Genomic DNA, 27,211 nt, shown 5'->3' with positions numbered 1-27,211 from the left:
AGCAAACAAGTTATAACCAGTAGCTAACATGGGTTGATCAAAAACAGATCATGCCAAACAAACTTTATTTATTTTTATTTTTATTTTTTTTTAAATTTGATTTATATGCCGCTCTTCTCCGAAGACTCAGGGCGGCTTACAATGTGCTCAGCAATAGCCTTCATCCTTTTTGTATATTTATACAAAGTCAGCTTATTGCCCCCACAAACTGGGTCCTCATTTCACCTACCTTAGAAAGGATGGAAGGCTGAGTCAACCTTTAGCCTTGGCGAGATTCGAACCCTGCAGTAATTGCAGGCAGCTGGTCTTAATAACCAGCTTAATAACAGGGTGCCTTAAACCCCTGTACTACCAAGGCTCTTTTTCATTCTTTGACAAAGGGACTAAATTAGTGAACCAGAGAAATGCTATAGACATAGTATACTTAGATTTCAGTAAAGCATTTGATAAAGTAGATCGCAACCTACTTCTTTTTTTTATTTATTTATTTTGTCTTATACATCCAACAAATGTTAACTCTATAGTGGTCTACATCACAACGCGAGAAGGAAATAAACTTGTCCCATTACATATATAGGGTAACCTGCAAAAGTCTATTACATATACCAAATAACATATTTATCTAATATCTCTATTTACAGCTCTATTTGAAATCCAATTATACCATTGACTCCAAGATATATAATAGTCTGTGTCCCCTCGTCCTTTCAGCATCATAGTAAGCCGATCCGATTCCGCACAATTCATTATTTTCTGAATTATTACTTGTTCGGGTGGGCTAACATCCATCTTCCAGTATTGGGCCCATGCCAATCTTGCAGCTATTGTTATGTGTAGCAACAGGTACCATGCCGTTCTATTAATGTTTACGGGTCTTATCCCTAATAAAAATACCTCAGGATACAGTTGTATATGTTGCCCCAACATCTCATTAAGCCACTTCTGAATAATCTTCCAAAATTTCATTGCCTCTCGACAGGTCCACCATTGGTGGAAATATGTACCTTCTTTAATGCCACATTTCCCACAGGTTGAGGATGTTCCAGGGAACATTTTGGCAAGTCTGGCCCGCGGCAAATGCCATCGATATGCCTATTTCTTGCCAACCACCAAAAAGTGAGTTTCTAACTTCTTGACAAATCGTACTCAACGTGTAATCCTCAATAGAGCTATCCCCACATGGAGGGAAGTAAGCAGGCCTAGGAAGCAGGAAAAGGAGGGAACACCTTCCAAAAACCTTTGCCAAGGAAACTGAAAGGCCAGGCATCAAGACTGACCCAAAGGCACCAAATACGAAGCTAAATAGTGTCACGTTTCACTTTTTCACTTGGCTCAGTTGCAAAGGTCGGCTGCTAGGAGTCAAAAACATCTCCCAAAAACCTTGGTGGAGACTGGACAGGGGTGTTTCTCCACCTCCTGTCGCTAGATGGCGGTCAGGCAACGTCTGTGCCTAGAAAGCCATCAATACAGAGGTGCCATCCGCGATTGCGCTTAAAAAAGGAGTCTTTAAACCATTGAGTATGCATTGCTAGAAAGGATGGGAGGAGAGGAGAGGCGCAGAGGAACTTCCTCTTCCGGATGACTGATGGGAGGAAGTTGGTGTGCAGAGCGGCTCTTGTGCTGTTTCCATGGTCGGAGCAGCAGCTGCCAGGTGAGTGGAGGGCAGCAGGTGGGAGGAGAGTCCGGGAGCAACTTGGGCTGGAAGCGGAGAAGCAACTGGGCTGAAGCCTCTCAGCTGCGGCTGCTGCAGGTTCCTTCCCTCCCCAAATGGAAGCCCACTGGTGCTGCAGGCTGGGAAACCGGTGGCTGCAATTTCTGCTGGTGGGAAGCTTGAAAAAGCCTCTTTCAAGTGGAGGTTGGTTCTTTGGGGCTGGTTTCCCTCCAGAGGTTGTGGCTGCTCCGTCCCTGGAGGGTTTTGAGGGGAGATTGGGCAGCCATTTGTTCTGGATGGAACAGATATAAAATGTATTGGCCACCAACCTTACCATGACATAACTGTGGGCGGCTTAGAGGCAGAAAATAATACATACACGTTAAAATCTAAACAAATTGTAGGAAGAAAAATCCGGTCCGGTTCCAAGCCAGGAGAAAGGAGCTGGAAATAAAATGCTTAGTGACACAATTGCAGTCAGTAAGTGAGGACTACTTCAATTGGGATGTCACCAAAGGGGTTGTGGAAAGCATTTTATGCCTTTACTTGGAGTTCGTGGCTTCCATGGGCATAACTGGTGCTTCAAATCTTGCAGAGGCTTTAGGCCTCATTTGGTCAGCTAAAGCCCCCACATCTGTCAAGTTAGTGTCATGCAGATTGTCAGGTGTGGCTCAATAAAATAAAAGAGAGTTCAAGTGTGTTTGTTGATAAGCCAACGCATTTCTTCAGCTGAATAAAGATGGGTCCCTCCTAAGAAGGAAGGAACCCTGAGCGTAGTGAAAGGCAGATATTTATACATTTCTTTGCTTTCGCTTCATTACATAAGAGGCAGCTGGGACACAACAGATAAAGTATAGAAATATAGAAATATAGAAATTATAAAAATAGTCAAGCATGCCTTCTGTGATTTTGGTCACGTGCCTAACAGACAGGCTAGTGGTTTCCTGTGAACGTTTCCATGGCCTCAGGAGACTGTTGAGGCCTGAACTTCGGCCTTACCATCTCAACATATGAGCAAACATCAAATTCATCAGGTTCCTGATTAACATTAGCGCAGAAGGTATGATCAAGATATTTTCAGGCTTGAAAGACACTGATTTTCTCCATATTGTAGGTCTCTGTATTATTTCTCTCTGATTGTATATATTTCCAAATGCATAATCTCTCCCCAGGACTTGCACATAAACAGTCATGTGAAAAAAAAGTACACTCTTCTTGACTTACATCAGGTCATCTTTTAATTTATAAAAAGAAAGCCAAAACGGAGAAGTCATATGTAAAAAAAGTATGATTCAATAATTTGTAGAACCACCTTTAGCAGCAAGAACCCCACCACCACCGTGCATGATGGTTTGCATGAGATGCTTGTGCTGATATGCTGTGTTTTGTTTTCGTCAAACACGTCACTGCATTACGGCCACCAACTCCACTTTGGTCTGGTCTGTGCAAAGGACAGTGTTCCAGAAGTCATGTGATTTGTTCAGATGCAACTTTGCAAACCTCAGCCTTGCTTCTATGACCTTTTTAGAGAGAAGAGGGTTTCTCCTCACAACCCTTCCAAATAAACCATATTTCTCCAGTCTTTTTCTAATTTCGCTGTCATGAATCTTGACATTTAAAATGCTAAATGAAGCCTGTAGAGTCTGAGATATAACTCTTTGTTTTTTTAGTAATTTCTCTGGCCATTGCATGGTCTGGCCTTGGGGTGAATTTTCTTGGATGTCCAGTTCTGGGAAGATTGGCAACTGTCTTGAATATTTCCCACTTGTGAATAATCTTTTTAACAGATTAACAGAGTTGGAAGGGACCTTATAGGTCATCTAGTCCAACCCTGCCCCCCCCAACTCAAGCAGGGGACCATACACAATTTCTGACAAATGGCAGTCCAACCTTTTCTTGAAAGTCTCAAGTGATGAAGCTCCCACAACTTCCGAAGGCAAAGCTGTTCCATTGGTTGATTGTTCTCACTGTTAGAAAGTTCCTCCTTATTTCTAGGTTGAATCTCTCCTTGGAGCTTTGGAAAATAGCTTGACCCCCCTCCTCTCTGTAGCAGCCCCTCAAATATTGGAAGACTGCTATTATATCTCTCCTGGTCCTTCTCTTCACTAGACTAGCCATGCCCAGTTCCTGTAACCGTTCTTCATATGTTTTAGTCTCCAGTCCCCTAATCATTCTGGTTGCTCTCCTCTGCACTTTTTCTAGAGTCTCAACATCTTTTTTATAGTGTGGCGAAAACTGGATGCAGTACTCTAGGTGTGGTCTTACTAAGGCTTTATAGAGTGGTATTAGTACCTCACTTGATCTTGATTGTATCCCTCTGTTAATGCAATTTTGGATTGCATTGGCTTTTTTGCTGCCACTGCACACTGCTGGCTCATATGTAGCTGGTTGTCCACTAAGACTCTCAAGATCTGTCTCACAGTCACTGCTATTAAACCTGGTTTCACCCACTTTATATGTGTACTTTTGGTTTTTCTTACCTAAGTGTAAGACTTTACTTTTCTCTACATTGAATTTCATTTTGTTAGATAGGGCCCAGTGTTCAAGTCTGTCAAAATCCATCTAGATCTTGAGCCTATCTTCTAGGGCCATGATGGCAAAACTATGGCACGTGTGCCACCTGTGGCACGAGGAGCCATATCTGTGGGCACACGAGCATTGCCCTAGTTCAGCTCCAGCATGCATGTGTGCACTGGCCACCTGATTTTCGGGCCTTCTGAGCCCACTGGAAGTCAGGAAAAGGGCTGTTTCTGGCCTCCAGAGAGCCTCCAGGGAGGGGGGAGGCCATTTTCACCCTCCCCAGGCTCCAAAAAAGCCTCTGGAGCCTGGGGAGAGCGAAAAACAGGCCTACCAGGCCCACTGTGCCATCATGTGCCAAAAGTGGGGGGAGTGCGGGGTGGGGGTTGTGCGTGCATGTGCAGTGGGGGTGAGGCACATTGAATTATGGGTGTGGGCACGCACATGCGTGACCCCCCCATGCGACCCCCGCCTTTGGCATGCAACGGCAAAAAGTTTAGCCATCACTGTTCTAGGGTGTTAGCTATTCCTGCCAGCTTAGTATCATCTACAAATTTGGTAAATTCCCCTTCTGTTCCTTCATCTAAGTTGTTTATGAAGATATTGAAGAGTACTAGGCCTAAGACATTACTTTTGGTCAAGGTGGATAAAAATCAATGATTTTTTTTTTTTTTAAAAAACAGATTTTTTTTATTTAAATCGGATTTTTTCAATTTTTATCGAATTTATTTTAATAAAAAACTTTTGGGGTAAAAATCTATCGTAAAATAGTTTTCTATTTAAGATACATAAATAATTTAGTTTATTCAGCATGAAATGGAGCTTAGTTATGTAGCATGAGGCTGTATATTCTGCAACACTGGGACTATCGGTGAGTCAACAGTGGGTCAAAGGAGTAGCAGAGATGACAGTTGCTCTTTAAAAATTATGATTTAAATCCAGTTGATTTAAATCAAGCCTTTTTACTAGTGATTTAAATCATGATTTAAATTGTGATTTAAATCAACTTGATTTAAATCAAATCCACCCTGCTTTTGGTACCCCACTGCTTACTTCTCTCCATGTAGACTTGGATCCATTAAGGGCTACTCGTTGAGTACGGTTTGTCAGCCAGTTGCGAATCCATCTGGTGGTGAAGCTATCCTACTTTTTTCTAGCTTACGAAGAAGTAGGTTGTGGTCTACTTTGTCAAATGCCTTGCTGAAGTCTAAGTATATTATGTTCACAGTATTTCGTTGGTCATCTAATTTAGTCACTATGTTGAAGTATGAAATAAGATTGGTTGCTAATTATTACTTTACTCATTTCTAGGTGTTGGCAGATCTGGTTTTTTATTATCTTTTCCAGTATCTTCCCAGATATTGACGGCTGATTGGTTTTTAGTTTCCTGGGTCTGTTTTTTTCCCCTTTTTGAAGATGGGAACCACATCAACTCTTTTCCAGTCCTCTGGTAGTTCCCCGGTGTTTCAGGATTTTTAAAAGATGTGGTGCAGTGGTTCTGAGGTGACATCTGCCAGCTCCTTTAGAACTCTGGGATGTAACCCATCAGGTCCTGGTGGTTTGTATTCATCAAGATCAGACAGGGGTTTTCTTACTATTTTTTTGCCTATTTTATTTCCAGTCTGTTTTTTACAATTATGTTTCTGGTAGGTTGGGCTATAGTTTCTTTTTGCGTGAAGACCGATGCAAAGAATTTTCTGGTTTCTTCTTGGATTTCTTGTTTTTCTTTCTCAGCACTATTGTGCTGGTCTGGGCTTTTATGATCATATTTTTCAGAGTTTCCCAAGCTTCTTGAGTTGTTTTCCACTTTAGGATTTTCATCCAATGAATCTTTTCCAAGAAAATTTGATTTGCATTGGCCAAGAATCTTCCTCACTTTAGAATGATGTATTTTAAATTGTTTGGAAATGGCCTTTTAAACCTTCCCAAATTGATGGGCAGCAACAATTGCTTCTCTAAGATAACTGCTGATATCATTACTCTTTGGCATAGTATTAACACACACCTCAATGCCAGAGACCAGGAAACTCCTACAACTTCAGCTTTTATAGATGTAGTCACATTTGCTGACGATCAATTGATCAAGGGCACTTTATTAGGAGTATTTGGCTGCTACTTCACCTCTTTATACTATGGAAGTAGTGAGAAATTTCCTAATGGTGAGAATAATTAACCATCAGAACAGCTTGCCTTCAGACATTGTGGTGCTCCATCACTGGAAGCTTTTAAGAAGAGATGTAAAATCCACTTGTCTGTAATGGTATTGGGTGTCCTGCTTGAGCAGGGCTTGCATTAGAAGACCTCCAAGGTCCCTTCCAATTCTGTTATTCTCTTCTGTTCTGTTGCGATGATACTTATGATACCCTGATAAGTAAAACCATAGAAATGAAAGAGAATGTACTTTCTTTTTCACTTGACTGTATGTGAAAACAACCCTTTGCATTGCTAAGAATTTGTGATTGACCCAGTCAACAAGTGAATTTCATCCTAATGGATATACGAACTTGGATCTGGGTAGTCTTCCATGTGTGGTGATTAATGTAAGAGCTTCTTTGAGTATTATGGCATGTTTTCATTTTCATTGTAATGTAAAAGTTTTTCTTTTTTCCTCATCATCTGCAACAATTTCATGCACAATTAAAGACACATTTATATTTGAATCTTATAGAAAAAGAAGATGGCAATGAGCACTCTGGACAACTGAGGATAACAAGCAACATTGAACACCAAAGCAAGTCAGTCCAGAAGTCAAAATATTTTCCATTTCCTTCAGAGAGTCACACAATTATTCATCTTCCTCAGTAAGTGAGAGAGAAATAAAAAAAAATCAAGAAGACATTTCTGTTTGTGGGAAAAGCTTCAGTAAGAATTCCAGCCTGGTGAAACACCAGAGGACTCACACAGGAGAGAAACCGTTTTAAATGTCTTGATTGTGGAAAAAGTTTCAGTCAGCATTCCAGCCTAATGACACACCAGAGGACTCACACAGGAGAGAAACCCTTTGAATGTCCTGATTGTGAGAAATGTTTCAATGATAATTCCAGCCTGGTTAGACACCAGAGGATTCACACAGGAGAAAAACCCTTTGAATGTCCTGTTTGTGGGAAAAGTTTCAGTACCAATTCCAACCTTGTGACACACCAGAGGACTCACACAGGAGAGAAACCCTTTAAATGTCCTGATTGTGGGAAAAGTTTCAGTCAAAGTTCCTGTCTCATTGCCCACCAGAGGATTCATGCAGGAGAGAAACCGTTTGAATGTCCTGTTTGTGGGAAAAGTTTTAGTCAAAATTCCCACCTCGTGGAACACCAGAGGACTCACACAGGAGAGAAACCTTTTGAATGTCTTCACTGTGGGAAAAGTTTCAGTCAGAACTCCACCCTTGTTCAACACCAGAGGATTCACACAGGAGAAAAACCCTTTAAATGTCCTGACTGTGGGAAAAGTTTCCGTCATAATTCCAACCTCATCGGCCACCAGAGGATTCACACAGGAGAGAAACCCTTTGAATGTCCTGATTGTGGTAAAAGTTTCAGTCACAATTCCAGCCTGGTGAAACACCAGAGGATTCATACAGGAGAGAAACCCTTTAAATGTCCTGACTGTGGGAAAAGTTTCCGTCATAATTCCAACCTCATCGGCCACCAGAGGGTTCATACAGGAGAGAAACCATTTGAATGTCCTGATTGTGGTAAAAGTTTCAGCAAGAATTCCAACCTGGTTAAACATCAGAGGACTCACACAGGAGAGAAACCCTTTAAATGTCCTGACTGTGGGAAAAGTTTCAGTCAAAGTTCCTATCTCATTGTCCACCAGAGGATTCATGCAGGAGAGAAACCATTTGAATGTCCTGTTTGTGGGAAAAGTTTTAGTCAAAATTCCCACCTCGTGGAACACCAGAGGACTCACACAGGAGAGAAACCCTTTAAATGTCTTGCTTGTGGAAAAAGTTTCAGTCAGCATTCCAGCCTAATGACACACCAGAGGACTCACACAGGAGAGAAACCCTTTAAATGTCCTGATTGTGAGAAATGTTTCAATGATAATTCCAGCCTGGTTAGACACCAGAGGATTCACACAGGAGAAAAACTCTTTGAATGTCCTGTTTGTGGGAAAAGTTTTAGTACCAATTCCAACCTTGTGACACACCAGAGGACTCACACAGGAGAGAAACCCTTTAAATGTCCTGACTGTGGGAAAAGCTTTAGTAAGAATTCCAGCCTGGTGACACACCAGAGGACTCACACAGGAGAGAAAACCTTTAAATGTCTTGATTGTGGAAAAAGTTTCAGTGAGCATTCCAGCCTAATGACACACCAGAGGACTCACACAGGAGAGAAACCCTTTAAATGTCCTGATTGTGAGAAATGTTTCAATGATAATTCCAGCCTGGTTAGACACCAGAGGATTCACACAGGAGAAAAACCCTTTGAATGTCCTGTTTGTGGGAAAAGTTTCAGTACCAATTCCAACCTTGTGACACACCAGAGGACTCACACAGGAGAGAAACCCTTTAAATGTCCTGATTGTGGGAAAAGTTTCAGTCAAAGTTCCTATCTCATTGGCCACCAGAGGATTCATGCAGGAGAGAAACCTTTTGAATGTCTTCACTGTGGGAAAAGTTTTAGTCAGAACTCCACCCTTGTTCAACACCAGAGGATTCACACAGGAGAAAAACCCTTTAAATGTCCTGACTGCGGGAAAAGTTTCCGTCATAATTCCAACCTCATCAGCCACCAGAGGATTCACACAGGAGAGAAACCGTTTGAATGTCCTGATTGTGGTAAAAGTTTCAGTAACAATTCCAGCCTGGTGAAACACCAGAGGATTCATACAGGAGAGAAACCCTTTAAATGTCCTGACTGTGGGAAAAGTTTCCGTCATAATTCCAACCTCATCGGCCACCAGAGGGTTCACACAGGAGAGAAACCGTTTGAATGTCCTGATTGTGGTAAAAGTTTCAGCAAGAATTCCAACCTGGTTAAACATCAGAGGATTCACACAGGAGAGAAACCCTTTAAATGTCCTGACTGTGGGAAAAGTTTCAGTCAAAGTTCCTATCTCATTGTCCACCAGAGGATTCATGCAGGAGAGAAACCATTTGAATGTCCTATTTGTGGGAGAAGTTTTAATCAAAATTGCCACCTCGTGGAACACCAGAGGACTCACACAGGAGAGAAACCTTTTGAATGTCTTCACTGTGGGAAAAGTTTCAGTCAGAACTCCACCCTTGTTCAACACCAGAGGATTCACACAGGAGAAAAACCCTTTAAATGTCCTGACTGTGGGAAAAGTTTCCGTCATAATTCCAACCTCATCGGCCACCAGAGGATTCACACAGGAGAGAAACCATTTGAATGTCCTGATTGTGGTAAAAGTTTCAGTAACAATTCCAGCCTGGTGAAACACCAGAGGACTCACACAGGAGAAAAACCCTTTAAATGTCGTGACTGTGGGAAAAGTTTCAGTCAAAATTCCACCCTGGTTCAACACCAGAGGATTCACACAGGAGAGAAACCCTTTTAATGTCCTGCCTGTGGAAACAGTTTCTGTCAGAATTCCAACCTCATTGGCCACCAGGGGATTCACATAGGAGAGAAACCCTTTGAATATCCTGATTGTGGAAAAGTTTCTCTCAGAAATCCCCGCTCGTGCACCGGAGGACTCCCACAGGGGAGAAACCATACGGGTGTCCAGACTGTGGGATAGATTTTGGAATTAGGACTAATCTTCTTAATCATAAGCTTATACACACAGGGGAGAAACCATTTGAGTGCCCTGTGGATGGTGCTTCAGGAAACCTTCCACCCTTATTGCACACAAGAAAATCCACATGAGGCCCTAAGTGATGAATGTAGAGAAGGTTTGAATTTCATTTCTAATGTTCCATTGTAAGTCCAGCTGAGAAATTGACAGTTAAATTTGACTATAAACAATTTGTCTAATTTTTTGTAGGCAAATATGTAATTGTATTAGACGGGAAAGAGGAAAATAAAAAATTGCAACATATAAGTTTGATAAGAAGTTGCTGGAAGAACTTGCTGGATAAAAAGTTGCTGGATATAGATAGTCCTCGACTTACGAATGTAATGGAGCGTGCCCATTCCACCCGTCACTCGAGAATTCGTGGGAGTGAATCTCTTACATTGAACAACATCACTCCCTGCTTTGGCCCTTGCATTTGCTGCTTTCTTGTCCCACATCAGCCTGACGAGACCTCCGGCACCAAGAAAGCAGCATGCAGTTTCTCAGGACTGCTTTCTCGTCGGCAAAGCACTTGAGGATTGCGTTCCTTTATGCTTTGGCAGCCCTTTGTAAAAAGTTGCTGGATATAGGTAGTCCTCAAGTTTCAAATGGAGTGGATGCTGCCCATTCCATCTGTAACTCGAAAATTCATGGGAGTGAATCTCTTACATTGAATGACATCGCTCACTGCTATCGCCCATGTGTTCAATTAGTGAATTTGAAGACATTTAATTCCTTGTCCAAGAAGCTTCTCCAGCTCTGAAGAAGAGCTGAAGAAGCTTATTGGATGACAAGCAAAATGTCTTCAAAGAAAAACCAGAAAGTCCAATTGCCTCTTTAAAAAGCACCTTTGGGTTCTGTTTTAGGCACAAAGCCATCTCAGAGACTTTGACCTATCCTGTCCTCTCAGACCTTGGAAAGGGGAAATCGACTTTCAAAAAATCTTGCGAAGGAAATTGCAGGGAATACAGGATAACTTCCCAAAACCTATTTTTGCAACTAAGCGAACCTTGAAGAGGGAACCTTGACCTACTTAGCTTCTCAAGATTAGGGAGGGTTAGTCATGCTTAGTCATGCCAGCCACATGACCACGGAAAAAGTCTTCAGACAGTGCTGGCTCTTCGGCTTAGAAATGGAGATGAGCACCGCCCCTAGAGCCAGAATGACTAGCACGCATGTGTGGGGGGATCCTTTACCTTTACAAGATCAGCAGGGCAACTATGCTCTCTGTGAGATATGGTCAGGGAATATTAAACATTTTGACCCACTGGTCCAAAAATTCCTGTCTGATTCTTCCCCCTGTGCCCACGCAGGCCCAATTCAGCTTCTGGTCAATGTTTACTTACAACAAGACTTTAAGTAGTCTATACAACTTTTGGGGTGCAGGACCACCTCAGACATTTACTAGTGAATGTAACTCAATGGTCTGTGTGGATAATCACTGGGGACTTTTCATGACTGAGTGGAGAACACAAACTGTACCTCCCTGCTCTTAACCCAGCATAATATCCACCCTATCCAATGCCCTCTCTATGCTCAAACTGAAGAAAATGGCCTTAGGAGCAATGGTGGATTGCTCCCGGTTCGGTCCCATTCTTGTGAACTGGTAGTAAAAGTGGCGGGAAGCTCCGCCCACCCATCCGGATGTCATGATGGACAATCTGCGTCTGCGCAGAAGCACATGCACGCTCCCATTGCAAACTGGTAGTAAAGGTAAATAGAACCCACCCCTGCTTGGGAGATATGCAAACTCCATTACTAAAGAGGTGAGGAGAAAACATCTCCCAAGTCCACAGCACATGGATCCTATTCCGAAGAGACTCAGACAGACACCTCCCTAATTCACAGGAGTATAAGGAGGGGGAAGAAGGTACAAAGAAGATACTTTACATGTGTTTTCATCCAAAAAGGAAACATGACACAACTTATCAAAAACAGAATCATAAGTGTCAGATTAGGAATGCAAATTAAAATATGGAAAAATAAGGTAAGAGAACACCTGTCAGCTCTAGACCTGTGATGGCGAACCTATGGCACGCGTGCCAGTAGCCATATCAGTGGACACGTCAGCTCAGCTCTGGCGTGCATGTGCGTTCCAGCCAGCTGATTTTCGGGCCTTCTGGGCCCACCAGAAGTAGGGAAGCGGGCTGTTTCCTGCCTCCGGAGGGCCTGGGTGGGGGTGTGGGGAGGGCCCATTTTTCTTTCTTACCTGGCTCCAGATCCTCTCTATGCATCTGCGGAGGGCGAAAACAGCCTTTCCCGCTCCCTCGGAGGCTCTCCAAAGGCCTGAAACGGCCCATTTCCCAACTCCCAGTGGGACAGGAAGTGATGTTTTTTGCTGCCCAAAGCCTCCAGAAACTCCTAGAGAGGCTCTGGAGGCTGCGGACAGCAAAAAAGTTACTTCCTGTCCCACCTGGAGTTGGGAAATGGGCTGTTTCAAGCCTTTGGAGGGCCTCCAAGGGAGTGAGAAAGGCTGTTTTTGCCCTTCCCAGATAAATAGAGAGGATCTGGAACCAGGTAAGAAAGAAAAACGGGCCTACCAGGCCATCACGTGCCAAGAGCGGGGGGGGGTTCCGTGCGCATGCGCAGGGCACAGCGCATAGAATTATCAGTGTGGGCACACGCACACGACCCTCCCCTGCTCCCCCCCTCTCCTGGCATGCGATGGCAAAAAGGTTAGCCATCGCTGCTCTAGACCAATTCAAATCATTGGGTCAGGATGGACTGCAGCCAGAGTTCTGAAGGAACTAGTAAATGTGATTTCAGAACCATTGTAACATATGTTTCAAAGTCCTTGGAGCATGGGGGAACTAGAGGTAGACCTCAATTTACAATAGTTAATTTAGTGACCGAAGTTACAACAACATTGAAAAAAGTGATTTATGTCCATTTATCACACTTATTACCATTGTAGCATCCCCCTGGTCATGTGATTTACATTCAGATGCTTGACATTTATGATGGTTGCAGTGTCCCAGAGTCATGTGATCCCCTTTTGTGACATGCTATCAACCAAACTCAATGGGGAAACCAGATTCACTTAACAACAGTGTTACTCATTTAACAATAGCAATGATTCATTAACAAATGTGGCAAGAAAAGTCATAAAATGGGGCAAAATTCACTTAACAAGTTTTTCACTTAACAACATAAATTTTGGACTCAATTGTGGTTGTAAGTTCAGGACTACCTGTAACTGAGGACTGGAAAAGAGCTGATAGGGTTCCCATCTTTAAAGAGGTAAAAAACCTGCAGGAATTTACAGACAAAACAGCCTAACACCTGGTAATATCTTGGAAAACATATCCAAGCAATAAATCTAAAAATGGACTTGTCTGAAATGATATAGTCTCCTGCTTGAGCAGGGAGTTGGAACAGAAGACCTCCATGGTCCCTTCCAACTCAATCCTGATTGATTGATTGATTGATTAAACCATTGAGTACTGCATTGCTAGAAAGGATGGGAGGAGAGGAAAGCGCAAAGGAACTTCCTCTTCCGGATGGCTCATGGGAGGAAGTTGGTGTGCAGAGCGGCTTTTCTGCTCTTCCCAGGGTCGAAGCAGCAGCTGGCAGGTGAGTTGAGGGCTGCAGGTGGGAGGAGAGTCCGGGAGCAACTCGAGCTGTTCGGTTCCCTCCACGGCCTGGAAGCGGAGAAGCAACTGGGCTGAAGCCTCTCAGCTGCTGCTGCTGCAGGTCCTCTGCCTCTGCAGGTTCTAAACCCCGGCTGGAAACCTCTGCTCTGCGGGCAGCCGGGGCAGAGAGGCGATGATGGGCAAAGGGAGCCGCAGCCCCGCATGGAAAGTCAGCCACATTGATGTGGTGAGGCCTGGGAGGTGCGTGAGCAAGGGAGGAAAGGTGCTCGTGCCCCTTGCTGCCTTCAGACCACTCACGTTCCACACACAACTGCAGAAGGGGAGGAGCTTGATGGTGGCACGCAGAAGGACCCTCTCTCTGCCAGACCCCTGGCTGTGAGTGCTCAGGCCGCCCAGGGCCTCCTGCACCCTGAAAATAATAAGACCCGAAGGGCCAAGCCCTTATTTTGAGGTTCAAAAAAATATAAGACAGGGTCTTATTTTTGGGGAAACACTGTAGCATCCCCATTGTCATGTCATTTACATTCGGATGCTCAACAACTAATTCACATTTATGACTGTTCCAGAGTCATGTGATCCTCTTTTGTGACCTACTGAAAACCAAAGTCAATTGGGAAATCAGATTCACTTAACGACTGTGCTATAAGTGTATTATTAATTTAAGATTAGTAAGAATTCACTTAACAAATGAGTGAAGAAAAGTAGTACAATGGGGCAAAACTCACTTAACAAATTCCTTACTTAAGAACATAAATTTTGGACTCAATTGTGGTGGTAAATTCAGGATTACCTGTAACTGAGGACAGAAAAAGAGCTGATGTGGTTCCCATCTTCAAAACAGGTATTAATGACATTAATACCTGGTAACATCTTGGAAAACATATCCAGGCAACAAATCTGTGAACACCCAGAAGCAAACAAGTTATAACCAGTAGCCAACATGGGTTGATCAAAAACAGATCATGCCAAGCAAACTTTATTTCATTCTTTGACAAAGTGGCTAAATTAGTGAACCAGAGAAATGCTATAGACATAGTATACTTAGATTTCAGTAAAGCATTTGATAAAGTAGATCACAACCTACTTCTTTTATTTATTTATTTATTTTGTCTTATACATCCAACAAATGTTAACTCTACAGTGGTCTACATCACAACGCGAGAAGGAAATAAACTTGTCCCATTACATATATAGGGTAACCTGCAAAAGTCTATTACATATACCAAATAACATATTTATCTAATATCTCTATTTACAGCTCTATTTGAAATCCAATTATACCATTGACTCCAGGATATATAATAGTCTGTGTCCCCTCGTCCTTTCATCATCATAGTAAGCCGATCCGATTCCGCACAATTCATTATTTTCTGAATTATTACTTGTTCGAGTGGGCTAACATCCATCTTCCAGTATTGGGCCCATGCCAATCTTGCAGCTATTGTTATGTGTAGCAACAGGTACCATGCCGTTCTATTAATGTTTACGGGTCTTATCCCTAATAAAAATACCTCAGGACACAGTTGTATATGTTGCCCCAACATCTCATTAAGCCACTTCTGAATAATCTTCCAAAATTTCATTGCCTCTCGACAGGTCCACCATTGGTGGAAATATGTACCTTCTTTAATGCCACATTTCCCACAGGTTGAGGATGTTCCAGGGAACATTTTGGCAAGTCTGGCCCGCGGCAAATGCCATCGATATGCCTATTTCTTGCCAACCACCAAAAAGTGAGTTTCTAACTTCTTGACAAATCGTACTCAACGTGTAATCCTCAATAGAGCTATCCCCACATGGAGGGAAGTAAGCAGGCCTAGGAAGCAGGAAAAGGAGGGAACACCTTCCAAAAACCTTTGCCAAGGAAACTGAAAGGCCAGGCATCAAGACTGACCCAAAGGCACCAAATACGAAGCTAAATAGTGTCACGTTTCACTTTTTCACTTGGCTCAGTTGCAAAGGTCGGCTGCTAGGAGTCAAAAACATCTCCCAAAAACCTTGGTGGAGACTGGACAGGGGTGTTTCTCCACCTCCTGTCGCTAGATGGCGGTCAGGCAACGTCTGTGCCTAGAAAGCCATCAATACAGTGGTGCCATCCATGATTGCGCTTAAAAAAGGAGTTTTAAACCATTGAGTACTGCATTGCTAGAAAGGATGGGAGAAGAGGAGAAGCGCAGAGGAACTTCCTCTTCCGGATGATTGATGGGAGGAAGTTGGTGTGCAGAGCGGCTTTTCTGCTGTTTCCATGGTCGGAGCAGCAGCTGGCAGGTGAGTGGAGGGCTGCAGGTGGGAGGAGAGTCCGGGAGCAACTTGGGCTGGAAGCGGAGAAGCAACTGGGCTGAAGCCTCTCAGCTGCGGCTGCTGCGGGTTCCTTCCCTCCCCAAATGGAAGCCCACTGGTGCTGCAGGCTGGGAAACTGGGGGCTGCAATTTCTGCTGGTGGGAAGCTTGAAAAAGCCTCTTTCAAGTGGAGGTTGGTTCTTTGGGAATGGCTTCCCTCCAGAGGTTGTGGCTGCTCCGTCCCTGGAGGGTTTTGAGGGGCGATTGGGCAGCCATTTGTTCTGGACGGAATAGGGTCTCCTGCCTGAACAGGGGATGGACTAGAAGACCTCCAAGGTCCCCCCAACTCAATTCTTCTCTTATGGACCTGATGTTTTCTGGGCAACAAGATCGGATTTATGTGTCTCTAGTCGTTTCTGGGTTGTTTTGCTTCCATTTCTAGCTAACAAGCATCGTGTTTTCCTATTAGTGCCCCCATCCATGTATTCACCAGGTTCAACTGTGCTTATCCCAGCACTTTTTAAAAACCAGCTATTGCATGTTTTGACTGTTCAGTTGTATTTATTTATTTATAAAATGTATTGGCCACAACCTTACCATGACATAACTGTGGGCGGCTTAGAGACAGAAAATAATACATACACATTAAAATCTAAATAAATTGTAGGAAGAAAAATCCAGTCCGGTTCCAAGCCAAGAGAAAGGAGCTGGAAATAAAATGCTTAGTGACACAGATGCCAATCCCAATTGCAGTCAGTAAGTGAGGACTACTTCAATTGGGATGTCACCAAAGGGGTTGTGGAAAGCATTTTCTGCCTTTACTTGGAGTTCGTGGCTTCCATGGGCATAACTGGTGCTTCAAATCTTGCAGAGGCTTTAGGCCTCATTTGGTCAGTTAAAGTCCCCACATCTGTAAAGTTAGTGTCATGCAGATTGTCAGGTGTGGCTCAATAAAATAAAAGAGTTCAAGTGTGTTTGTTAATAAGCCAATGCATTTCTTCAGCTGAATAAAGATGGGTCCCTCCTAAGAAGGAAGGAACCCTGAGCATAGTGAAAAGCAGATATTTATACATTTCTTTGCTTTCGCTTCATTACATAAGAGGCAGCTGGGACATGACACATAAGGTATAGAAATATAGAAATTATAAAAATTATAAAAATAGTCAAGCATGCCTTCTGTGATTTTGGTCACGTGCCTGAACTTCGGCCTTAGAATCTCAACATATGAGCAAACATCAAATTGATCAGGTTCCTGATTAACATTAGCGTATAATTGAGATATTTTTCAGGCTTGAAAGACATTGATTTTCTCCATATTTTCTGCGGTGGTTCTCCTCCTTCCTCTCCGACCGCTCGCAGTTCGTGTTGACGGGGGGCAGAGGTCGACTTTGGGGCGCCTTGCATGGGGAGTGCCGCAGGGGTCGGTCCTCTCGCCCCTTCTGTTCAACATTTATGTGAAGCTGCTGGGTGAGATCATGCGTGGTTTTGGGGTGAGAGTCCATCTGTACGCTGATGATACTCAGCTGTACATCTCCACCCCAGACCACCCCAACGATGCCCTTGATGTGATGTCTCGCTGCCTGGAGGCTGTGGGTCTGGATGGGGAAAAATAGGCTCAGACTCAACCCCTCCAAGACCGAGTGGCTGTGGTTCCCGGCGACGCGATATAGTCAGCTGGTGCTATCGCTGACTATTGGGGGTGAGTCCTTACCCCCCACAGAGAGGGCCCGCAATCTGGGCGTCCTCCTGGACGCACGACTGTCTTTAGAAGAACATATGACAGCCATGGCCAGGGGGGCTTTTAATCAGGTTCGCCTGATCCTCCAGTTACGGCCCTTTCTGGACCGCGACGCCCTGCGCACAGTCACTCATGCCCTTGTCACCTCCCGACTGGACTACTGCAATGCTCTCTACATGGGGCTCCTCTTGAAGAGCACCTGAAGGCTCCAACTGGTCCAGAATGCGGCCGCGCGGGTGGTTATGGGCGCAACTCGTTGTGCCCACGTGACACCCCTCCTGCGCGAGCTGCACTGGCTCCGAGTGGTCTTCCGGGTGCGATTCAAGGTGTTGGTTACCACCTTTAAAGCTCTCCATGGCATTGGACCTGGATACCTTCGAGACCGTCTTCTGCCACCAGTAGCCTCCCACCGGCCAGTTCGCTCCCACAGAGAGGGTCTCCTCAGGGTGCCATCGGCCAAATTATGTCGCCTTGCGACACCCAGGGGGAGGGCCTTCCCTGCCCTTTGGAATGATCTGCCCCCAGAAATTCCTAAAATCTCTGATCTCCGTGTGTTTCGCTGTGCCCTCAAAACCATGTTGTTCCGCCAGGCTGGGCTATCAATGTAAAGATTTTAATTGGTTTTAAATGGGATTTTAAATTTGGGGTTTTACAAATTGGGCCTATTATTTAATAATTTTAATTATTTTTAAATTTTGTCTGTCTTTGTGTTTTTAATTAGGCTGTACACCGCCCTGAGTCCTTCGGGAGAAGGGCGGTATAGAAATAAAATAAAATAATAAAATAAAATAAAATAAAATAATAATAAAATAAAATAAAATAAAATAAAATAAAATAAAATAAAATAAAATAAAATAATAAAATAAAATAAAATAAAATAAAATAAAATAAAATAAATAAAATAATAAAATAATAAAATAAAATAAAATAAAATAAAATAAATAAAAAAATAAAATAAAAAAATAAAATAAAATAAAATAAAATAAAATAAAATAAACTAAGATAATAATAAAATAATAATAAAATAATAATAAAATAAAATAATAAATAAATAAATAAATATTGTAGATGTGTGTATTATTTCTCTCTGAATGTGTATCTCTTCAAATGCATAATCTCTCCCCAGGACTTCCAGATAAACAGTCATGACTCTTCTTGACTTCTATGATTTTATATATTGGGACGTAGTAAAAATCAATTGGTCCTTAGAAGTTCTTAAAAGTAGGTTAATACAACCACAAAGGAACAACAACACATGACATATTACATCAGGTCATCTTTTATTTTATAAAAAGAAAGCCAAAACAGAGAGGTCATGTGTTAAAAAAAGTATGATTCAATAATTGTAGAACCACCTTTAGCAGCAACAACTAGAAGTAATTCTTTTCTGTATGACTTTATTAACCTCTTGCAGCATTGTGGAGGAATTTTGGCCCATTCTCCTTTACAACGTTGCTTCAGTTCATTGAGGTTTGTGGGTGTTTTTTTATGCACAACTCTCTTGAGGTCCAGTCAATCGGGTTGAGGTCTGGAGTTTGACTGCCATGGCAACACCTTGATTATTTTCTATTCCAGCCATTCTGTTGTAGATTTGCTGATGTGTTTTGCGTCCATTGTCCTGTGGCATAATCCTATATCAGCCAAGCTTTAGCTATTGGACAGATGGCCTCACTTTTGACTCTAGAATACTTTGGTATATAGATGAGTTCATGGTCAACTCAAAGAGTGCAAAGTGTCCAGGTCCTGTGGCTGCAAAACAAGCCCCAATCATCACCCCTCCACCACCGTGCATGACGGTTTATATGAGAAGCTTGTGCTGATATGCTGTGTTTGATTTTCATCAAACGTGTCACTGCATTACGGCCAACCAACTCCACTTTGGTCTGGTCTGTGCAAAGGACAGTGTTCCAAAAGTCATATGATTTGTTCAGATGCAACTTTGCAAACCTCAGCCATGCTGCTATGACCTTTTTAGAGAGAAGAGGGTTTCTCCTCACAACTCTTCCAAACAAACCATACTTATTCAGTGTTTTTCTAATTGCACTGTCATGAATAGAGTCTGAGATATAGCTCTTTGTTTTTTTAGTAATTTCTCTGGCGATAGCATGGTCTGGCCTTGGGGTCAATTTTCTCGGATGTCCAGTTCTGGGAAGATTGGCAATGTTCTTAAATGTTTCCCACTTATTTATTTATTTATTTATTTATTTATTATTTATTTATTTATTTATTTATTTAAATTTTTATACCGCCCTTGTCCCGGCCAGCAATAAAACAAACATATACATAAAATTTAAAAACAATTTAAAATATATTAAATAATTTGGCCCCAATATTATTAAAAAAACTAAGACAACCATTAAAATTCATGTTTAGGCCAGCCCAGGTTGTTGGAACAATAACGTCTTGAGGGCACGGTGAAAGGCGCGTAGGTCAGGGATCATCCGTATCTCCGAGGGCAATTCATTCCAGAGGGCAGGTGCCCCCACAGAGAAGGCTCTCCCCCTGGGGGTCGCCAGTTGACATCATTTGATCGACGGCACCCTGAGGAGTCCCTCTCTGTGGGAGCGTATTGTTCGGTGGAAGGCTATCGGTAGCAGAAGGCGATCTCGTAAGTACCCAGATCCTTATGAATAATCTTTTTAACAGATTAACAGAGTTGGAAGGGACCTTATAGGTCATCTAATCCAACCCCCCCACTCAAGCAGGAGACCCTAGACCATTTCTGACAAATGGATGTCCAATCCTTTCTTGAAAGTCTCAAGTGATGAAGCTCCTACAACTTCCGAAGGCAAGTTGTTCCATTGGTTGATTGTTTTCACTGTTAGAAAGTTCCTCCTTATTTCTAGGTTGAATCTCTCCTTGGAGCTTTGGAAAATAGCTTGTCCCCGTCCGCTCTGTAGCAGCCCCTCAAATATTGGAAGACTGCTTTCATATCTCTCCTGGTCCTTCTCTTCACTAGACTAGCCATGCCCAGTTCCTGTAACCGTTCTTCATATGTTTTAGTCTCCAGTCCCCTAAGCATCCTGGTTGCTCTCCTCTGCACTTTTTCTAGAGTCTCAACATCTGTTTTATAGTGTGGTGACCAAAACTGGATGCAGTACTGTAGGTGCAGTTTTACTAAGGCTTTATAGAGTGGTATTAGTACCTCAGTTGATCTTGATTGTATCCTCTGTTAATGCAACTTAGGAGCAATTGATCAAGGGCAATGTCAGCCTTCCGGTCACCGGGGCTGCCAATCGCACAGAGACCTTGGCCGCACCCCATATCGAGAGCCGCCAGATGTGATGAACATTCATGGGGGCCTGGCTTACAAGCTGCACTGGTGATCTGTCCCCGTCCACACACACACACAAACACAGCCAGCTGAGGGTTAAGGAAACACTTTGGAACGCACCCAGTTTCTTTATCTCCGACTTGGCAGCGATAGACACACCGTCTGCCAAGTGCCTTTATTTTCACAGAAAAACAGACAGATAAAATATTCAGCTTCCGAATGTCCGACAACAATAATTATTTCTCTCCGCAGTTCCGAACGAGGCTTTAGTGACTATCCAAGGTTAGTTTTGTTCGTCACAAGGATCCCTGACCACTACCCTCTATTATATAGTCTCTGGGGTGTGGTCCAGTGACTCAGTTCTAATCCCTAGCACGCCTCCTAAGCTGTTGCAATCGTTTATCACACCTTCGGAGGCGTGCGTCCAGGAATGATGTTTGTTCGTCACTCTGATCCGAGCCACCTGTCTCCCTGCTAATCTCCTCTCCCTCGGCCGGCACCTGAGACAATGCCAGAGGGGAGGGGCCTGGAGAGGGAGGCCTGGCTGACTCCTCTTCCTCATGCTCGGAGCTTTCTTCCTCCGATGGGACAGGCTCAGAGGGCGGGGCCACAACAGCTGGGAGCCGCCAGCTCGGAGGCATGGCTATACCCACACGCTGCGCCGGGAGCCGCCAGCTCAGCAGCACAAGGCTTCCATGGCTTGAAAAGTATCTGCTGGTGTTGAGGCGGTGCCCTGCTTTATCCTGGGCCGCGCAAAGCCTGCCAGGGCTTGATGGGAGGTGAGGCCTGCGTGTGGTGCCCACAGCATGTATTCCCTGCGCGGTGGGCTGTATCATCACTCGACGCCACGTAAGGGGTGGGGGGTTATAGAGGCGGGTCCCAGGGATAATGGAGCTGTGGGGGTGGAGCTGACGTATATAAACGGTGGAGGGATTAACCACGTTAGCACTGACTTTGCCTATTGCCTGTTTGTCACTTTGTGCTGCTTGTTATAGCCTAATGGTGAGAACAGTTAACCAGCAGAACGGCTTTCCTTCAGACATTGTGGTGCTCCATCACTGGAAACCTTTCAGAAGAGACGTAATAGCCACTTCTCCGAAATGGTATAAGGTCTCCTGCTTGAGCAGAGGCTGGATTAGAAGACCTCCAAGGTCCCTTCCAATTCTGTTATTCTCTTCTGTTCTGTTGCGATGATATTTATGATACCCTGATAAGTAAAACCATAGAAATGAAAGAGGATGTACCGTATTTTTTAGAGTATAAGACGCACCAGAGTATAAGAGTCACCTACCATTTTTGGGGTTTTTTTTAAAAAAAAGTTTTTTTTTATTTTTTAGACAAACACACATACAAACATACAATGTATTTTCTTTGAACAGAGTATTTGGCAGTGTTTAGTCATTTCAATTAAATTTACAATTTCTAAATTTCCTTTTTGCCATATTTATTCCACATCTATTTTTTTTTAAAAAACCAATTATCCTTCATCCTCATCTCTAATCTTAATCAAATTCAATTTTTCCCTTCTATTCTATATTATACCCCTTTCCATTGTCATCTATTTTTATATCCATCCTCACATTGGTTAATTATGTAATATTACAATTGTTTAATACAAATTCAACATTTTAATATAAATCAATTAGTTATATAACTCTCTTTTTTTGTATATTAATCAATATGAACATGAATATTCCAATTATTTCCATGCAATCCAATTTCTTACAAATCAATTAATTATATTTACCAATAAACCAAATATGTTACTCATTTTCACATCTTAAACTCTCCCAATAACCCATATAGTTTTGCCCATATAATCTTCCAAACTACAACTTAATCATTTCTACTTTCATCACAATATATAATTAAAAATATTTCAATCATCACAATTTCCCTAATTAAATTTAAAAATGTTCTAGCTGTTATCCAAGCTATAATTTAATCTTTTTTACTTTCACCACCATATAACATTAAACATATTTCAATTGTTACAGTTTATACTTCTTCATATTTCTAAAAAAGAAAAACTTATTGTCTAGATTTCAAAAATACAAAGACAAATATTCCAATTATTATTCATTTCATTTTTACAATCATGCTTTCCCATTTATTTCTTACTACTATTCATATTTAAATTCTAAATATGTATAACATTTTTCTCTTTCATTTCTTTTTCTTTTTCTCCCTTCCCATTTTTATTTTTTATTTTTGCTTTTTGCTTTCTCCTTTTTTTCTTTTGTGTTTAAAATCTTGAACTCTACTCTTTTGCCCTAAATTTCCCATTGTTTGCACCTACCTTTTTTGGTAAGGAAAAAGAAGAAAAAGAAATCTGCCTCCGCCTCTGCCTAATTTTGCCTCATTACAGCAAACACCCTGCTTTACTTTCAGTTTCGTTTTCAGCATAGCTTGATTAGCACAAGGAAAAAAAATCTGCAGCAATTTACCTCTTTGCAGCAAGCAGCAGAGCCCTGCACAAAACAGCTGAGAGCAAATCAGCTGAGAGTCGGGAGGCCGATCTAATCAACTTGTGCTAATTAGTCTATGCTGAAGCTGAAAGGAGCTGTTTTTTCTTGCTGTTTGCTTGCAAGGAGGTAACTGCTGCAAGGCACAGGCCAAAGGGTGGGGACCAGTGGGTGGGCAGGGCTACATTCGGTGTATAAGATGCACCTGAATTTTCACCCCCTTTTAGGGGGGAAAAAGGTGCGTTTTATACTCTGAAAAATACGGTACTTCTTTTTCTCTTGACTGTATGTGAAAACAACCATTTGCATTGCTAAGAATTTGTGATTGACCCAGTCAACAAGGGAATTTCATCATTGAATGGATATTCAAACTTGGATCTGGGTAGTCTTCCATGTGTCATGATTAATGTAAGAGCTTCTTTGAGTATTATGGCATGTTTGCTTTTTCATTGTAATGTAACCCTATTTCTTTTTTTCTCATCTTCTGCAATCATTTCATGCACAATTAAAGATACATTTTTATTTGAATCTTATAGACAAAGAAGATGGCAATGAGCACTCTGGACAACTGAGGATAACAAGCAACATTGAACACCAAAGCAAGTCAGTCCAAAAATCAATATAGCTTCCATTTCCTTCAGAGAGCCACACAATTCTTAATCTTCCTCAGCAAGTGAGAGGAAAACGAGAGAAAATCAAGAAGAGATTTCTAGCTGGGAAAAGCAGAGTGTGAAATTCAAGCATACATTACATGAAAAGTCAAGGGAGATTATTTTTCCATTGGGCAAAAGAGGGAAATAACTAGAAGTTACTGGGGAGGAAAAGGTCAATTGGAAAGCCACGTAGAGCAGACAGAGTTGCAGGCCCACTCTGGGAGGAAGAAAATGGCTTGAATAAAAACACTGCTAAACAAGGGATCATCCATATTTTTGATCTCCAAAGGAATATGAGTTGTGGAAAAGCTCCATAGATGTGCCGGTTGTGGGAAAGATACAACTTGCAAATCACAGCTGATTATGCCTGAGAGGATCCCGACTGGAGAAAAGCCATACAATACTCTAAATGTGGCAAAACCTCTGATCAGAACACCTCCATTGTGGTTCTTGGAAGGACCCACACAGGAGAGAAGCCCTACAAGTGGTCCCAATGCAGTAAATGCTTTAGGAAGCATGGCAACATGGACTCACACCAAGGAGAAACCGTTTGAATGTCCTGATTGTGAGAAATGTTTCTGTGATAAATCCAACCTGGTGATACACCTGAGGATTCACACACGAGAGAAACCCTTTGAGTGTCCTGATTGTGGAAAAAGCTTCAGTCGGCATTTCAGCCTGGTGACACATCAAAGGACTCACACAGGCGAGAAACCCTTTGAGTGTCCTGATTGTGAGAAAAGTTTCAGTCAGAATTCCAACCTGGTGAGACACCAGAGGACTCACACAGGCGAGAAACCCTTTGAGTGTCCTGATTGTGGTAAAAGTTTCAGTAACTATTCCACTCTGGTGAAACACCAGAGGACTCACACAGGAGAGAAACCCTTTGAATGTCCTGACTGTGGGAAAAGTTTCCGTCAGAATTGCAACCTGGTTCAACACCAGAGGATTCACAGAGGCGAAAAACCCTTTGAATGTCCCGATTGTGGTAAAAATTTCAGTACCAATTTCAGCCTCATGACACACCAGAGAATTCACACAGGAGAAAAACCCTTTGAATGTCCTGACTGTGGGAAAAGTTTCCGTCAGCATTCCAACCTCATCAGCCACCAGAGGACTCACACAGGAGAGAAACGCTTTGAGTGTCCTGATTGTGGAAAAAGCTTCAGTCGGCATTTCAGCCTGGTGACACACCAAAGGACTCACACAGGTGAGAAACCCTTTGAGTGTCCTGATTGTGAGAAAAGTTTCAGTAACAATTCCACTCTGGTGAAACACCAGAGGACTCACACAGGAGAGAAACCCTTTGAATGTCCTGACTGTGGGAAAAGTTTCTATCAGAATTCCAGCCTGATTCAACATCAGAGGATTCATACAGGAGAGAAACCGTATGAGTGTCCTGTTTCTGGGAAAAGTTTCAGTCAGAATTCCAGCCTTGTGATACACCAGAGGATTCACACAGGAGACAAACCCTTTAAATGTCTTAACTCTGGGGATAGTTTAAGTCAAAATTCTTACCTCGTTTCACACCAGAGCACTCATAAGGGAGAGAAACCGTTGGAATGTCCTGGTTCTGAGAAAAGTTTCAGTAAGAATTCCAGCCTGGTGACACACGAGAGGACTCACACAGGAGTGAAACCATTTGAATGTCCTTACTGTGGGAAAAGTTTCAGTAACAATTCCACTCTAGTGAAACACCAAAGGATTCACACAGGAGAGAAACCATTTGAATGTCCTGTTTGTGAGAAAAGTTTCAGTCAGAATTCCCACCTCATAAAACACCAGAGGATTCACACAGGAGAGAAACCCTTTGAATGTCCTGATTGTGGTAAAAGTTTCAGTCAGAATTCCAGCCTGGTGAAACACCAGAGGACTCACACAGGAGAAAAACCCTTTGAATGTCCTGACTGTGGGAAAAGTTTCCGTCAGAATTGCAACCTGGTTCAACACCAGAGAATTCACAGAGGCGAAAAACCCTTTGAATGTCCCGATTGTGGTAAAAATTTCAGTACCAATTTCAGCCTCATGACACACCAGAGAATTCACACAGGAGAAAAACCCTTTGAATGTCCTGACTGTGGGAAAAGTTTCCGTCAGCATTCCAACCTCATCAGCCACCAGAGGACTCACACAGGAGAGAAACTCTTTGAGTGTCCTGATTGTGGTAAAAGTTTCAGTCAGAATTCCAGCCTGGTGAAACACCAGAGTATTCACACAGGAGAAAAACCCTTTGAATGTCCTGACTGTGGGAAAAGTTTCAGTCATTATTCCAACCTCATCGACCACCAGAGGACTCACACAGGAGAAAAACCCTTTGAATGTCCTGACTGTGGGAAAAGTTTCAGTAAGAATTTCAACCTGGTTCAACACCAGAGGACTCACACAGGAGAGAAACCGTTTGAATGTTCTGATTGTGGTAAAGGTTTCAGTACGAATTCCACCCTGGTGAAACACCAGAGGACTCACACAGGAGAAAAACCCTTTGAATGTCCCGATTGTGGTAAAAGGTTCAGTACCAATTTCAGCCTCGTGACACACCAGAGAATTCACACAGGAGAAAAACCCTTTAAATGTCCTGACTGTGGGAAGTTTCCATCAGCATTCCAACCTCGTTGGCCACCAGAGGATTCACATAGGAGAGAAACCATTTGAATGTCCTGACTGTGAGAAAAGTTTCCGTCAGAATTTCAGCCTAGTTCAACACCAAAGCACTCACACAGGAGGGAAACTATATGAGTGTCCAGACTGTGGGAATGATCCCAGTACTAAGGTTAACCTTATAAATCATGTACTTATACACAAAGGGGAGAAATCATTTTAATGCCCCTTGTGTGGACGATGCTTCAGGAAACGTTCCACCCTTATTGCACACAAAAAATCTCCTGAGGCCCCAAGCGATTAATGTAGAGAAGGGTTGAATTTCATTTCTAGTGTCCCAGTGTAAGTCCAGCTGAGAAATTGACTATTTAAATTGATTAAATTAAATAGAATTTGCCTGATTTTTTGTAGGAAATATGTAATGGTGCAGAGGAAAGAAAAAATGGAACATATTACTTTGATAATGGCTATCTGGCCTTCAGCATAAGAAGTTGGTGGATATTTATTTTTGTAGAAATTTGGCAATTATGTAAAAATCTTTTTGGGAATGTTCTTTGCATTTTTGTGATGGTGGATGATAGAAATGCTATGTGCCAGGAATCCCAGCCTTTTTCTCCCTGTGTGCCCCCAAGATTTTCAGCCTTAGAATTCTCCAGCCAGCATCTCTTGGGGATTGGAGCCCTGAGACTATAGATTGT

At 42.6% G+C, this 27,211-nt stretch overlaps 2 protein-coding genes across 5 annotated transcripts in view; both read left to right on the top strand.

Moving 5' to 3' along the window:
* LOC132710032 (uncharacterized) overlaps positions 1–10,177 on the top strand; it is a 120,163-nt gene extending 109,986 nt beyond the window's left edge. Inside the window, exons 1-2 of one of the 2 annotated variants that reach the window (XM_087883980.1) lie at positions 1,557–1,651; positions 6,837–10,177. In XM_087883980.1, the coding sequence (XP_087740106.1) occupies positions 7,133–9,694 (2,562 nt within the window). In that variant the 5' untranslated portion in view covers positions 1,557–1,651; positions 6,837–7,132 and the 3' untranslated portion in view covers positions 9,695–10,177. Of the gene's footprint in view, positions 1–1,556; positions 1,652–6,836 lie in introns of those variants that run through there. The other variant, XM_087883982.1, reaches the window with a different exon arrangement.
* LOC132710043 (uncharacterized) lies at positions 1,559–26,914 on the top strand. 3 transcript variants are annotated; one of them, XM_087883992.1, is made up of 2 exons: positions 1,559–1,651; positions 23,799–26,914. In XM_087883992.1, exon 2 carries the CDS (start codon positions 24,279–24,281, stop codon positions 26,565–26,567), a length of 2,289 nt encoding a protein of 762 aa, XP_087740118.1. In that variant the 5' UTR covers positions 1,559–1,651; positions 23,799–24,278; the 3' UTR covers positions 26,568–26,914. The 3 variants fall into 3 exon arrangements, with proteins under 3 accessions (XP_087740118.1, XP_087740116.1, XP_087740117.1); XM_087883990.1 differs by lacking the exon at positions 1,559–1,651 and adding an exon at positions 12,504–13,486; XM_087883991.1 differs by lacking the exon at positions 1,559–1,651 and adding an exon at positions 15,654–15,774.
* The last annotated feature ends 297 nt before the right edge of the window (positions 26,915–27,211 follow it).

Source organism: Pantherophis guttatus, chromosome 2, assembly GCF_059756535.1.
Source record: "Pantherophis guttatus breed Tessera chromosome 2, ASM5975653v1, whole genome shotgun sequence".
Classification (NCBI taxonomy): Eukaryota; Metazoa; Chordata; class Lepidosauria; order Squamata; family Colubridae; genus Pantherophis; species Pantherophis guttatus.
Note: the sequence above shows the minus strand (reverse complement) of the source record. Positions and strands in the feature narration are given on the sequence as shown.